The sequence below is a fragment of the Pteropus medius genome, unplaced genomic scaffold (assembly GCF_902729225.1).
Source record: "Pteropus medius unplaced genomic scaffold, Ma_sr-lr_union100, whole genome shotgun sequence".
NCBI lineage: Eukaryota > Metazoa > Chordata > Mammalia > Chiroptera > Pteropodidae > Pteropus > Pteropus medius.
Window position 1 is genome coordinate 9,624,378 of NW_024355990.1, and position 13,509 is coordinate 9,637,886.

The 13,509-nt window shown below is 49.4% G+C and overlaps 2 protein-coding genes across 8 annotated transcripts in view; one reads left to right on the forward strand and one right to left on the reverse strand.

Annotated features, from left to right (window-relative positions):
- The window catches only part of WIPI1 (WD repeat domain, phosphoinositide interacting 1), a 29,135-nt gene extending 18,526 nt beyond the window's left edge, over positions 1-10,609 (forward strand). Inside the window, exons 9-13 of one of the 2 annotated variants that reach the window (XM_039859202.1) lie at positions 3,249-3,413; positions 4,168-4,275; positions 4,945-5,063; positions 5,507-5,607; positions 9,165-10,609. In XM_039859202.1, the coding sequence (XP_039715136.1) occupies positions 3,249-3,413; positions 4,168-4,275; positions 4,945-5,063; positions 5,507-5,607; positions 9,165-9,260 (589 nt within the window). In that variant the 3' untranslated portion in view covers positions 9,261-10,609. Of the gene's footprint in view, positions 1-3,248; positions 3,414-4,167; positions 4,276-4,944; positions 5,064-5,506; positions 5,608-8,443; positions 8,977-9,164 lie in introns of those variants that run through there. The other variant, XM_039859203.1, reaches the window with a different exon arrangement.
- ARSG (arylsulfatase G) overlaps positions 7,218-13,509 on the reverse strand; it is a 90,966-nt gene continuing 84,674 nt past the window's right edge. For 4 of the 6 annotated variants that reach the window (XM_039859198.1, XM_039859194.1, XM_039859195.1 and 1 more), the window contains exon 12: positions 7,218-10,032. In XM_039859198.1, the coding sequence (XP_039715132.1) occupies positions 9,755-10,032 (278 nt within the window). In that variant the 3' untranslated portion in view covers positions 7,218-9,754. The remainder of the gene's footprint in view (positions 10,033-13,509) is intronic. The other 2 variants (XM_039859201.1, XM_039859199.1) reach the window with 1 other exon arrangement.

Sequence of the window (13,509 nt, forward strand, 5' to 3'; positions counted from 1 at the left end):
CAGTGTCGCGTCGATTCCTTCTCGTGTGTCGGAGTTTTCTGACTGTTCCTTCCACCTTCCTTTCCTGCCAGCAGACGGAGAAAGCGCTCTGCTTTTAAGGGCTCTCTTAGCTCACGCCCACCCGGATAATCTCCCCACCTGCAGTCATCTAGGCCATATGACAACACAGTCACTGCTGTCCCATCACTGTCACATATTTCAAGGGCCAGGGCATGGAATCTTGGGACCATTCCACCATGCGTGAGCATTAGTTCACAGTGCTAAGTACCTGCTACAGGTGTGTCCACTCCCGGAGCTCATTTATACGGCCAAGCGGTGAAGCAGCGAAGAATTCTCCTCCCGCCCAGCCGTCGTCCATGGCTGCGTCACCTGACTCAGCCCTCCTCCCAAGGTCAAGATCCTGTTTCCAGTAGCACAGTAGATGCCTCACACCTTCCTCAGGGGACTTCAGACATCTCGTGTCTCCTGACACTTCTCTTTAGTGTCATTATAGGAAATTGAAGCATGACATTGTAGTGATTAGCTCAGTGACACTCAGAAAGCAGGTGGCAGAGTCAGTGATAACTACACTTGTGACGAGGGAACACTTCGTTGTGTATAAAGCATTCTCACACACTTCCCGCCTTGGTCCCCACAATTCTCCTAGAAGGCAGGCAGAGTAGGACTTTCCTGAGAGAACAGGTTCAGAGAGCGTCCGTGTCTTGCTCAAAGCCACCTCTGTCTCCAAACCTGGGGCCACATTGTGTGCCACATTTCACACCCCTGCCAGGCTTCTGGAGCTGCTCCAGAGGGGACACACGGAGACTTCTTGAATAAACGTCTCAAGTACAGAGGCCTATGCTGCATTTCACAGTTATACCAAGAGACTCGTCTTCTGTGACTGAAAGAAATTCTTCTCGTAATGTGGGAGAACTTTAACGAAAAACAAAATACTCTTTCCATCTAATTGGTGTGATGCGGTGCCAGCCTCGGTTATGTGTGTATTAGTGTGTCTGTGTGACTCCATCCAGGGGTGCAGCAACAAGTCACTGTGCCGTGAATTCTTCAGCCCTGGTTCTGACTTCTCTCTGCAGGCCGGTGTGGCACCCCTGCTCTGGGAACCTTGTCCTCTCTTTGTGTCTGAAACACTAGGGGCTGCTCTCTTCTCGGTCCTCTGACTTCCTGGACCCAGTGAATGTCCACCCGTTTATGCGTATCCCAAAGCCCATGGTTTGCCCTGCAGTTCTTACTCTGCACGTTTTTTGCAAAGATTACGTCTATACTCTGGACTTTTCTGTCACTTCTTAAACAGCTTCTAAAACTTAAGCTCTGAGCTCTTCTGGGGGTTTAATCCACCATCTGTTGTAGCAGGCCAGAGCACGGCTGAAATACCCTTCAGTCCCAAGGCCCGTGACTGAGTGACCCCCTGACCGCTGCTCTAGTCACGTCTTCATCTGAGGTCATTACTTGTGCTTAAGACAGGAAACTGCCGTTTGAACTCACTTCCCTCTGCAGGTCCTCCTGTTTCTGTCGGCGATGTCAGCTAGCCAGGGACAAAACCTAGCCGTTCTTGACTGTCCCCGCAGCCATCCATGAAGGGTTAACACGGCCTGTGTGACCTGGCGCTCACGTGCCTGCTCAGTCCCATTTCTCTGGCCACTGTCCTTAACCGAGTCCTTGGCATCTCTGGTCTGGTCCACTTCCTGACGCTTCTGTTTCATCTCGCGCCTTCTAGTCTCTTCTTTTCAGTCTATCCCGTATCATCTTAATGGACTGATCTGAAATGCTCCTTTGAATGCGACCCGCCACCCTCAGACACCTTTACTCCCCTGCGTCCTTGGGGACAGTCCCGCCTCCGCCAGCCCGGCCTTCAGGGCTCTCTTCGGTGCTCCTCGTCAGCTGCTGCCGCCTTCCTGCCTCTCACAGACCAGCATGGTGCGACCCCCCGGAGGTACCAGTCTGCGTCCGCAGCTGAAGCACCCTCGTCCTGCTCCCATGCCACCCCACCCCATCCCACCCCGGGCTTTTGGTCAGACCTGCCCGCAGAGCCCAGCCAGAGATCAGCATCCCCAGAACCTCTTCAGTCACACCAGCCGCAGAGACACCATCTTGTAAAACAGCATTTGCCACGTGCCAAGCGCTGTGCTCGGTCCTCTGCGTACGTCACCTCTGTAGTTGTCACAGCTAGGTGACCACGATTGTCCTTGTTTTCCAAATAAGGAAATTGGGAACTGATGGTGACGGAGCTTTATGCCCTCTCCCTCCGCTGTGGTCCTGGAGTGGCTGCTGCCTGTGGCACCTGACAGTAACTGCTCGTGTTTTCTCTTTTTCTCCCCGGGCCGTGTCTCTACCCTGAGCGCAGGGCCTGGACACTGCGCCTGTCTAACTCCCCGCCCTGGGCACGGAGCTCCAGGGAACAGCACAGGCATGTGTCGTGACGCACAGAGCACAGAGCACAGAGCCATAGCAGGGCCTGGCACTCCGGGTGGGAACGTGCAGGCCCCGGGGTTCATCCAAAGACCATCCAGCCGCTCGATAACCGAGTAAGAAATAAACCCCAGAGCTCCTGAGCCGCGGCGTGTGTTCCCTGCCAGGATCTGGTCCCGAAGATAAGCAGCCTCTCAGCAGGTGCTCCTGGGAGCATGCGTGTCCCCACCCAGTCCCAGGTCTGCCACCAACAGTCACCCCTTTGGTTGGCGGAGGCCCTAGGACAAGTTCGGTGACTGCAGGGGTCATGCTGATCCCTCTGAATTATCTCCACCATTGGGGACGGCTGGGTCCCTGGGTGGCCCAGGGCTGTAATCAAACACCACCCAGGCGTCTTGCCCTGGGGGTTTGCTTCCCACTCAGTCTGGCCTGGAGGCCTTTGCTCTGAGGTCGGTCTGTTCCTCCCCGAATGCAGGACAGGCTCGAGCGCTTATTTCCTAGAGTCTGGATATCGAGTCCATCTCATTCTCCACCCTAGGCCCCTTTTACACATGTAGATATCAGACTTGTCATCAGATCCACCTTTTTTAATGTAGGAAAGCGGTAACACTGCGAACCTCTTAACAGCTTTGCAATGGCCGTTCTGAAGGACAAACAAGCCCTCACTGCCCTTTCGGGATGGCCGTGTCCCGGGCCGTCCTGGGTGGGCAGAACATTATGCTAAGGCACAGCTTCTTCCTGTTGCGGTGAGTGCCGCTCGTAACGTCTGGGTGCGTAGCTTGCTGGATGGATGCCGGTGCCTGCAGCTCGGTCTCACCCTCACCCGTGCCTTGCTCCCCTAGCCGACCAGAAGAGCCTTCGACCTGGAGCGGCTACATGGGAAAAATGTTCATGGCTGCCTCCAACTACCTCCCCACGCAGGTGTCAGGCATGATGAATCAGGACAGGGCCTTTGCCACCGGGCGTTTGAGTTTCTCTGGACTGAGGAACATCTGCACCCTCTCGACGTACGTATGGCACCACTCACGCTCAACACTGTTAACAAATGAATCTCCCCAAAGCACAAACTCCCCCAAATACGTGCCAAGAGAAAAAGAAAAGAGTAGATGGCCAAGAGGAAGGATGAGCAAAATCCAAACCCTGCCGACTCCCGTCTGAGGGTCACATGCCTTCTCAGAGCCCTCTGGGCGGGCACCTGGGAGCTGGCAGGGGACTTTTCACCTCCCATTACGATGACACTGTCTTGAATACAATTCTCGTTTTTATGTAATTACGTCAAAAGGCTCTAGTTCCAGTGTGTCGGTTCAGACATCTATGGGATCGACAGATGTCTTATCTAAGTTTAAAGGAGCTAAACATTTTTAAACTTTCATGCCACTAGTCAGCAAAGATGGTGAGCCAGTTTTCCACTGTTTTTCCTTTTTGTCCCCGTTAAAGGCAGAGACACACATAAAATAGAGACGACATCCTATTCAGGTAAGCTGATGTGTTCGTTGGCAGCGGCTTTTCATGGCGTATTTCTAGCATGTACACATGTCATTGTGTCTCTTCCACACAATTTTCAAAGACAAAAATGAACTCTCAAGTTGGATCACTAGGTCAGAATGCAAAGAAATAGCCAGAAACCCAGAATCTTGGGTTTGCTGATGGCAGGAGGAAAAGTTGGTGACAGCCAGGGTGAGTGAGGCTTTGTCATTTGAAGCTGGCCCGTAATCCAGTTTGTTGTAATCACGGCACATGTTTGTTTCACTCAACTCTTAGGATCCAGAAGTTGCCGAGGCTGTTAGTTGCATCATCTGATGGACACCTTTACATCTACAATTTGGACCCTCAGGACGGAGGAGAGTGTGTCTTAATCAAGACCCACAGGTAAAGATACCAGCTTTCGAAAGCGCAGCCTTTCAAGACCCATTGGGTAGAACTGTCACTTGGCCAAGAACAAGGACATGCTTCAGTGCTCTTGCTTCTCTTTCTTCTGCGCTGGCAGTTTCGGTGGCAGCCTCCAGCGGGCACCTGCTTCGTGCTGGGCTCCACGTCAGGCGCCCTCACCGTGCCGTGCGCTCCTGGGGAAGGGCCAGGGTGAATAAAACTCAAAACAGGATGTCTTCCTCCCTGGCCTTCCTCCTCTCACATAACGGGTGCTCAAATATATTTACCGAATCGAGTTAAAAAGTTCTCTGGACTTCTGTGACCAAGCGCAGGATGACTTCTTCCTGCTGTGGACAGGACACCATGAGCTGCCATCGCCCACTCACCCGTGGAGCATCCCCTGCGAGCATGTCCTCGAGTCCTTGCCTGAGTGTGCAGGGAGAGCAAAGGGCCAGTCTCTGCCAAATACAAAAGAAAGGGGTCATCATGAAGTTGCGCGGTTGATCCTGGCAGTGTGAGGCCACTTCATTCACTCTGACCCAGTGGGATGCCGATAGGTCTATGCTGAAAACAAGTGGCCAAGCATGATTTTCCCATTGCTCTTCCCTTCGGGGGGGTCCTGGATACGTGACGATCTCATTTCTCTTTCCCCTTAATTGCTGTAATTAGGTTGCTTGGCTCAGGAACAACAGAAGAGAATAAAGAAAACGACCTCAGACCTCCATTACCTCAGTCTTATGCAGCAACTGTAGCCAGACCAAGCACGTCTGCTGCCTCCACGGTGCCAGGTGAGCGGATGCGGGGGAACGTGTCTGTCAGCGACCCTCTGTCCCTTCACTGTTGCCTGGGACACTCTCCAGGACACTGTCCCGGAGCCATTTATTCCCTCCCAGCCGAGGCCACGGGAATGGCCTGCGCGCCTGGCCAGCACGGCTCCACAGGCTGCCGGCAGCATTTAACTTAACTGTTTGTCGCTGAGAATTTGCAGACAGGTGGAAAGTTCTAGGCACCTGGGTGGAAGGTGGGTTAGAGCAGCCCGCCTGACTTTGAGGCCGAGAAACCACAAATGGTGGGATCTGGACCCGCCTGAAGCACAGTTTCTCCAGAAGGAAAGCCAGGGTCGCCCCCATGCTTTCCCCGGGGCCTCCCTCTCTCCTCGGTCCTGCCCCCCCGGGGTCATGGCACGCAGCAGCCGGGGTGGCTCCCCTCACGCCTCATCCTTGGCTTCCAGGTTATTCTGAGGACGGCGGGGCGCTCCGAGGAGAGGTCATTCCTGAACACGAGTTTGCGACGGGACCAGTGTGTCTTGACGACGAGAATGAATTCCCCCCTGTGAGCATTCGGAACCCCTAAGACAGCGGCCCCGTCCATATGCTTAAAGGGAAAGCTTCACCTCTTGCAGGAGGCGAAGTCGCCTTCCCATTACCTGCGTCTGTAACAGCTAATCCTCTCTAACGTTCAGAAAGCCATAGGATGTTACCGTGCTGTGCGCCGCAGGGCCTACAGGCCAGCCATGAGGTGTCGCGCTCAAGCGGACAGCATCCGCGTAACCGGGTGCTAATCCAGGGCGTCCCTGCGGCCTGGCTGCCTTCCAGCCTGGACCCCCTGACTTGGCTTCCTTCGCACTAGCTCTGCTGCTCGTAAGGCAGGACCTCTTGCCTGTGTAAACTTTTATTCCCACGAGGCTCCTGTCTGCAGAACGCTGCCATCCTGGGGCTGGAGGTGATTAATAGGGCCAGGCCACTGGGAGCCAGACCCTCACCGCCTCTGGCTCTGATGGGGCAGGCCCCAGCCCCCGCAGCAGCTACGGGCACGCGGTAATCAGCGGCTGTGTGGAGAGCTCGCCCAGGCACCTCCCGCTGGGTTTCCCAGCACCCGCTTCTGCTGTCTGGCAGCGAGGGCCCCCGGGGTCAGCTGGCTGGGCGCTAGGCGTGGCTTCTTCCAGCATCCCTGACTGAAAGGAAGGTTCTCTCCCTGGGTGGCTGCCGAAGCCTCCTTAGCTTCTCATTTTTCAAGCTTCCACCTAGGGCAACTTGTAGACCCCTCTCATGAGCTTCATGTAGAGAACAGCCCAGATAGTCAACCTGGAGTCATTCGGAGACAGAAGCAGTGTTTGGGCTGAGACTTGGCAAGTCAGTCGAGTGACCCTCCCAGAAGCAGAGACAAGAAGCCATCTGAGAATTGCTTCGATGCCTGTCAGGTCTTGGTGTGCAATGTTTTCTCCTGATCACTATTTTGTGTCAGTTGAGATTCCGTTTGCAAAAGGATGGAGTGCGGGTCTGGCTTCTTTCTTGCAGACATCCTAGGACAATCTAGTAAGCACAGTCAGCTACAAGAGGGGGCTATTGTGGGGCCCTTCGTGCATGGCTGGAGGGCCATGTTTGTGAGTTCCCTTATAAAGGCTCTATGCATTATGGCTTGATTTACATTCTGACTTTTAATAGGCAGATCGCCAAACACATTGCCAATGAGTGAAGTTTATATTTGAGGGATGGGAAGCAGTAACTCTTAAAAATACTAACTGTAAGTTTAAAAACATCTGTTGGCTGGTGGCTTCCTGATAAAACAGTCATTTTGCCTTTGGGTTCTAATACCCCAACTAGCGGTAAAGGGAGTTTTTCTGTCCCCCAAAAGTTAGTGATCACTTACCTGAAGTTGCATTTTCCAGGAACCAGAGCAAGTCAGATGCAGTTGGGGATAAAAGTGACTGTCCTACTCCATCAGGGTTCAGGGCACTCACTCATTGGGTTCCATTTCAATAATTTTGGTAAAAGCCTGTGACTGTTATAAAAGATTATTAGATTCTTAAGTATACTCGGAGTAGAGCCTATAACCTTTTATATTTACAGAATCTGAGTACTTCAGATATTGGCATTCAGGTGGTCCCTTGCCAAAGAAAACCTGTATAAAATAATAGGTACACTATCTAGAACATTTGTTTGGAGTTAAAAAAAAAAAATGGAGAGACTTAAAAACTAGTGCTAAAACTTGTTGCAACCCCTTCGCCTGTGCACTGCCAGGAAGCTGGGTATGAGCCACTTGTCCTGTCTCCCTCTTAAGGACCAAATAAGTGAAGGTTGGTTTAAATTTCTTCTGGGATTTTTATTTACGTACGGGGAAAGCTTCCTGCCAGCGAGAGTACTGATCGCTGAACGAGGCGCCCTACAACAGTTGTTAGACCCTAGCGGCACTGGGCGGCTTGTGTGCAGAGCCGGTGGTAGGCGTCACAGAGGCCATCAGACCCCGGCCCTGCCCTTGAGCCTGCAGGCAGACGGTGAGGAGAGGGCCTTGCTCCTGTGAGATACTGACAAGGTCGCAGGCAGGTTCACTGTCCCACTGCACACAGGTCAGAGGAATGAGTGCTGCTGGGATGTTCTCTCAGCGTGGACCATCTCAGTCACGCCCTTACTGGCAATAATATTCAACTGGAGATGCCAGACAACTTCCTCTGTTCGTATTCTTCTATGCCTATTAGACATATTTGTCCAGAATTCTCATCTCTACCCACATTCCTTAAAAGCTTCCGGGACTGTGAAAGGGTCTTGCAGTCTCGGCTTGGTTAAAATCCCTTCTCCTATAGACGTGAACGTGAGCTTGCCTGGAAAATCTCATGAGGGGCTTTGCCTTAACATGGGTCATCACCAGTGGTCTTTTGAAATATACTGACACTTACCTGGGTATGATCACTCTTCTCTCCTTGGGAATTTACTTTGTTCCAAGAACAAGGAAGGAAAAGAGAATCGATCACTTCCTGTACTTTAGAAAGATACGCGGTATACGGGAGGGTAGGCAACTTTTGTTTCAGAGACAAGCTACCCTTTCCGAGTCTGCGTGTTTTCTGACACTAGTCTCACTTTTCTGAGCAGGAGTAAGGAGACCGGGGCCAAGGGTAGTTACTGACTTTTTAACAGTGATGTAGCAGTCTGCGTTTACAAGACGAGCCTTTAAAAAAAAAAATACACGTATACATATTTTATATGTAGTCAGCATCTCCTGAAACAGTGCCAAACTTGTCTACACCCAAATAAATAAGATGCATGAATTTTCTGTGGCCGCGTGTGCCCAGCCTCCCCGTGCCGACCCCGCGTGGGCACAGGTCTGTTGATAATGCAGCCTGCCTACAGCACTTCCTGGAAAGAGTAAGGCCATTCTGTTTTGATTTCGGTAGATAATCTTGTGCCGTGGAAGTCAGAAGGGCAAAACGAAGCAGTCATGATGAGACGCGCACTTCAGAAATCAGGACACCCCCTATCAGGTGGTTTTGGAGAAAACGAGGAAGGTGGAAGAATGGCGTGCGATTGTGGGCGCAGAATGGGGGGCAGGAGTGCCGGGTGCCACCCGCTTAAGCCACAGGACGCGCGGCTCACTGCTCACCAAGCCCTGCTCAGCCCTGGCTGCCGGTGGGTGCAGGAGGCACTGTACGCACATCCTGCCATTTAAAATATATTACAGCCATAGTGTCAATGCTAACTAACCATATTGGTCTATAACCGAAATTTTATATTAAAAAGGGCATCCTTTTTAAATGTATGCTGTGTAAAAATGTACCTATAGAGAAATCTCATCAAATTGTTTTCTTGTATAATACATACATATAGAGACTATTTTAGCCAGGCAAAGTATTTTTGCAGTGATTGGAATAAATCATTTATTACCGTTGAGTGCCATTTAGGACACTAATAATAAAATCATGGCGATGCATTTTCGAGGCTCTAAAAATTTATTCATGGTTTTAGGAAATAGAAAGAACTCCTAAAATCTCTAAACTTCACCTTTAAAAGGGTGTGAGGGTGGCGGGTAGTAGGGCCGTGGGCTCATCTGCGGGCTCTTCTGCTCAGAGACCCAGAAAAAACATCTGACTTTGTCTAGTCTATGTCCTTCCTACTCAGGGCGACCCCCAGAGGTGTTCTAGAAGTGGAGGACCCCTGACCTACTGCGTCAGAATCTGCACTTTCACAAGATGGCAAGAGGTTTATGTGTATTAAAGGTGGAAAAGCCATGCCTTTCGATACCAGCTGGAACGAAGCCCTGCTAAAATAACCAGAGGAACTAGGTATATTAAAAAGAGAGACAGAGAGACAGAGACAGAGAGACAGAGACAGAGATGAGACAGAGACAGAGACACGTATTGAGTGCCTGCCTCAAGTGTCAGATATTATGCCAGGCATTTTCATGTATTGCCGTATTGACTCTTCAAAACTAGCTTGCAAGTTAGGTTATATAACAGCCCCAAGTTCAAAAGCTGGGGCTTGAACCTGGTCTGACTCTGAAGCCCGTGTGCTTCCCATTACAGCTCAGCGCAGTTGTCCTCTCAAGCCAGCAGGCAGAAGGGACGGTTGGGGATGAAAGGTGGTGGCTGCAAAACAAGATTCTGAGACTTATTTTTAAAGTGCACATAACTAAAGAGGGTAAGACTGCACTTGGGATGTGAACTTGCCCTGTCTCAGTGCCTGACATTTCTGCTTGTGGAAACGTGGGTCTAGGGGGTGGTTTGGCAGCGGCAGGCAATTCGGTGGGGATTGCAGCAAGGAGTTACTGAGGGGTCTCGAGTGTAGTCCACTCTGGAGATGTTGTCACGAGCGATGTCTTCAAGGACACTGGCAAGGACCTCTCTGACCCTGGGCAGTACGCGCTCGTATTCGGCACTACTTCGTTCTAGAGGCACAGCTTCTGCAACATCATCTTCCAGATTGAAAATAAGGGGAGGCTCGTGGTGCTGCTCAGGACCCACGCTCCCATCACAGGCTTTGGCTCCACCTAGAGAGGGTGACAACAAACACCCCATCAAACCCAATGCTGGCCCTGTGTTGTAAAGAGAACCAAGACTGAGTATAAATGAATTCAAGCGCACCAGGACTTTATTCAAATGATGGCTCCTCCTGTCACAGAAATTACCGTGAGGACCTATGTGCTCATTCCAGGATGCTCCTGTTGTCCAGAGTGATCTGGAACTTCTCCTTGGACTTGATATCTGAGCTAGTACAATGTTCATTCAAATATCTCTCTTCTCTGCCCTTTGGGAGTAAATTTGATCTTTTTTTGAAAATCGATTTCTCCAATAGCAAATATATTCAATTTGGTGATTAGGTAGAAAGGCAAGGTGAATAATTTTGCTTTGGGTTGAAGCTGAGATTCCTGTACGAGTTAGAATCTGGCTATTAAGGCAGTCCCAGAAGAGGAGCGACAAATGTGTAGAGTGATGGCAGCATCCTTGGTTGTTAATGATTCAGACGACCTTTTTGTTGTTGTCTGCCTTGTCCGTACAAAAAGGTGGTTAAGGTATCCGACAGAAACAAATATAATATAATTGAATAAACAAAAGGAATTAAGGCAATTCAGGAGTGTCCTTATTTCTTGGAAATACAGGAGTTCCTAAAGACCTTTGCCTCTGAGCTTCTCAGCAGCCAAACTTGAATAAATTAGAAACTTCAATTCAATTCTTCAGGGGAAGCGGAGCTTTTTCCAGCAATGAGGTGTGGGAGAATTTTTGTCAATGGCTCCTCATACATTCTTATGAAAGACAGCGCTGCATGATTAGGATGGTCCAGCTGATGACTTCTTATCACACCTTTCACCCCAAGATGAGAGTATGACGCCCAAGTGCAATTCAGTAAAAGCAGACCTACAGGGGCCAAAGCCACGCTTCCTGAGGATGCAGCTTGCTTTCTGGCTCAAGCTGGACAGAAATCAAATTTGAGGTATCAAGTGAGAAGAATGGGTAGATCGCAGAGACTTTGGGGAGCCCCGCTCGATGGTTTTCCTGCTGTGACTGAGATTCAGCTTGCTTGACAGGGTGTAAGAGCTTATGCTTTTACCTAGAGTTCAGGGTCAAATTTGGCTCCTGTTCACTGACAGTAAAGAGCAGTGACATGAGCTTTGGCAACCAGTCAAGTGAAGGTTGGGATCAACTCCTCTTCTAAAAAGTAGACTTCCATTTGAGGGAAGAGTGGGGCAGCTTGCACAGAACTAACCCTCGTGTAGATAACAATTACACATTCTAGTCGACATATTTAAAAAACAGCAAATGGAAGTCACTAGATAATAAGCAAGGCAGGCAGAAACTAAAAGGGATCCCATCCTTGACAGAAGGAAGCCACACTGGGTTGGGTCTGTGTTTAAGTTTTGTCCCCTGGGGAGGTACCCCCAGTCTGTGCCGCACATAGCAGCTGGGCCCAAAGAGATGGCTGCGGTCTCTTTGGCTTGAGATGATAGAAGACAAAGATCAGGGCTTCAATAACAGATGAAAATTGGTGGGCAAAATCCTGAGAAGGAGGGAGCCGGAGAGGGAAAACCTCAAAATCCACAAATAACCCCCCTTCAGATCCTTGGCTGACCCCTGAACTGTGCGCGTGCAGAGGAGACAGGTTCTAGTGACAGCTAGAAGTCTGAATAGCTCAGCAGGCATTTCCATGCTGCCCAGTGCAGGGAAGATGGAGTTTAGAGTGTGAATTCTGTTGAGTTAGAAAAACCTGATAAACTCTTCATATTCTCCATTGAAGTCTCAAAAGGAGTAAAGACCACGTCTCAGAACTAAAGTACTTACTTCAGATTAAGGACCAAATCTGAACGAGCCAGTCCTAACAAAGTGTAAAACCAAGGCTCCACAATTTTAAGGGACATTGCTAATAATTAACTGCCTGTCGAGAACAACGACAACGGCAAATCAACACTCCTTGGGTAACAGAAGTCAGAATCTCTACAATGCATCATCCACAACGTCCAGTTTCTAAAAACAACTAATTAGGAAACTTGCAGTTTCTCGTTCGGCATGAAAGAAGCTTGGAAGTCGTCACTCGATTCTAATAAAGCCGAACGAACTGAAAAAGTAACAATTCTTCCAAATCTGGCAGAGAGGTGGGGTCACAGGGCAAACCACTGGCCCCCAGACTGAAGACACAGACGAACAGAGAAAATCACAGCATACTGGGGCAGACACCTCCCGGAACCAGGCCTGGGGGAGGGAAACCTCCACAGTGATGGGTGAATCACTGGAGGCTCAGTGTGCACAAGTCTGAGACTTAAAAACTCCACGGGGCCAGTCATTTCTTAGATGGAAATGCTAAGAAAGAATCAAAAAGAAATACTAGTGATCAAAAATACTATAACAGAAACAAGAATAAGAATGCTCATTAGACTGGGCATGGCTGAGGAAAGAATCTGAGCTTGGGGATATCTTGGAAGAAGCTTCCAAAGTTGAAAAGCAAAGAGAAAAAAAGAAGACTGGAAAAAACAAAACAAAACAAAAAAAACAATAGAATATCCAAGAATTGTGAGACAATTACAAACAGTATAACAAATGCATAATGGGAATGCCAGAGGAGGAGAAAGAGAGAAAGGAGCAGAGGAAATATATGAAAGAATAAGGACCTAGATTTTCCCTAAATTAATTTCAGACACCAAAACACAGATAAAGGAAGCTCAGAGAACTCCAAGCAGGATAAACGCCTGAAAGACAATGTCAAGAGAAAGAGAAGATGAGCCACAAAATGGAAGAAAATATTTGCAAAAGACATATCTGATAAAAGACTGTTATTCGAAATATACGAAGAACTCTTAAAACTCAACAATAACCATTCTGGTGGCAGGGTCTGGGGACAGGGAGGCAGGTGCCGTGTCCGGCTGCAAAGGTGGCAAGAAGCCCTGGCAGCAGCCCAATAAACAGGCCAAGGAGATGGACAAGGAAGATAAGGCATTCAAGCAGGTGCAAAAAGAAAAGCAGAAGAAACTCGGCAGCTAAAAGCGAAGGGCGTAGAGAAGGGCCCCTGGTCACAGGTGGAATTAGGGAATCTGGCAAAAAGTTCCTTGCTCCTAGGGCAATGGTGGTCCTTAATTCCATTCCCGTTTTAACATCTGGATTCCCTGCCATAACATCTGTTGCCACCTACGGCTAGAATGAAGTGTTGTCTTGGAGACTGCTGTACATTTAAGAATAAACTTTTGTAAATCATCGTCATCATCGTCGTCATCATCATCATCATCATCATCATGCAGTGGTTCATCTCTTCAGTTCTTCTCACTCAGCCATTTCAACCTTAGCGGTGAGGTCAGAGTAAATCCAACCCAAAATATGTCCTTCAGTCTTTGTTTCATCCTGGATTCTGTACTGCCTAGAATGGAACTAACTCATTTGGAAACGACAACAACAATAAGAATACGAACAATCCAATTAAAAAGCGGGCAAAAGACCTAAGCAGATATCTCACCAAAGTAGTTATACGATTAGTAAATTGGGCA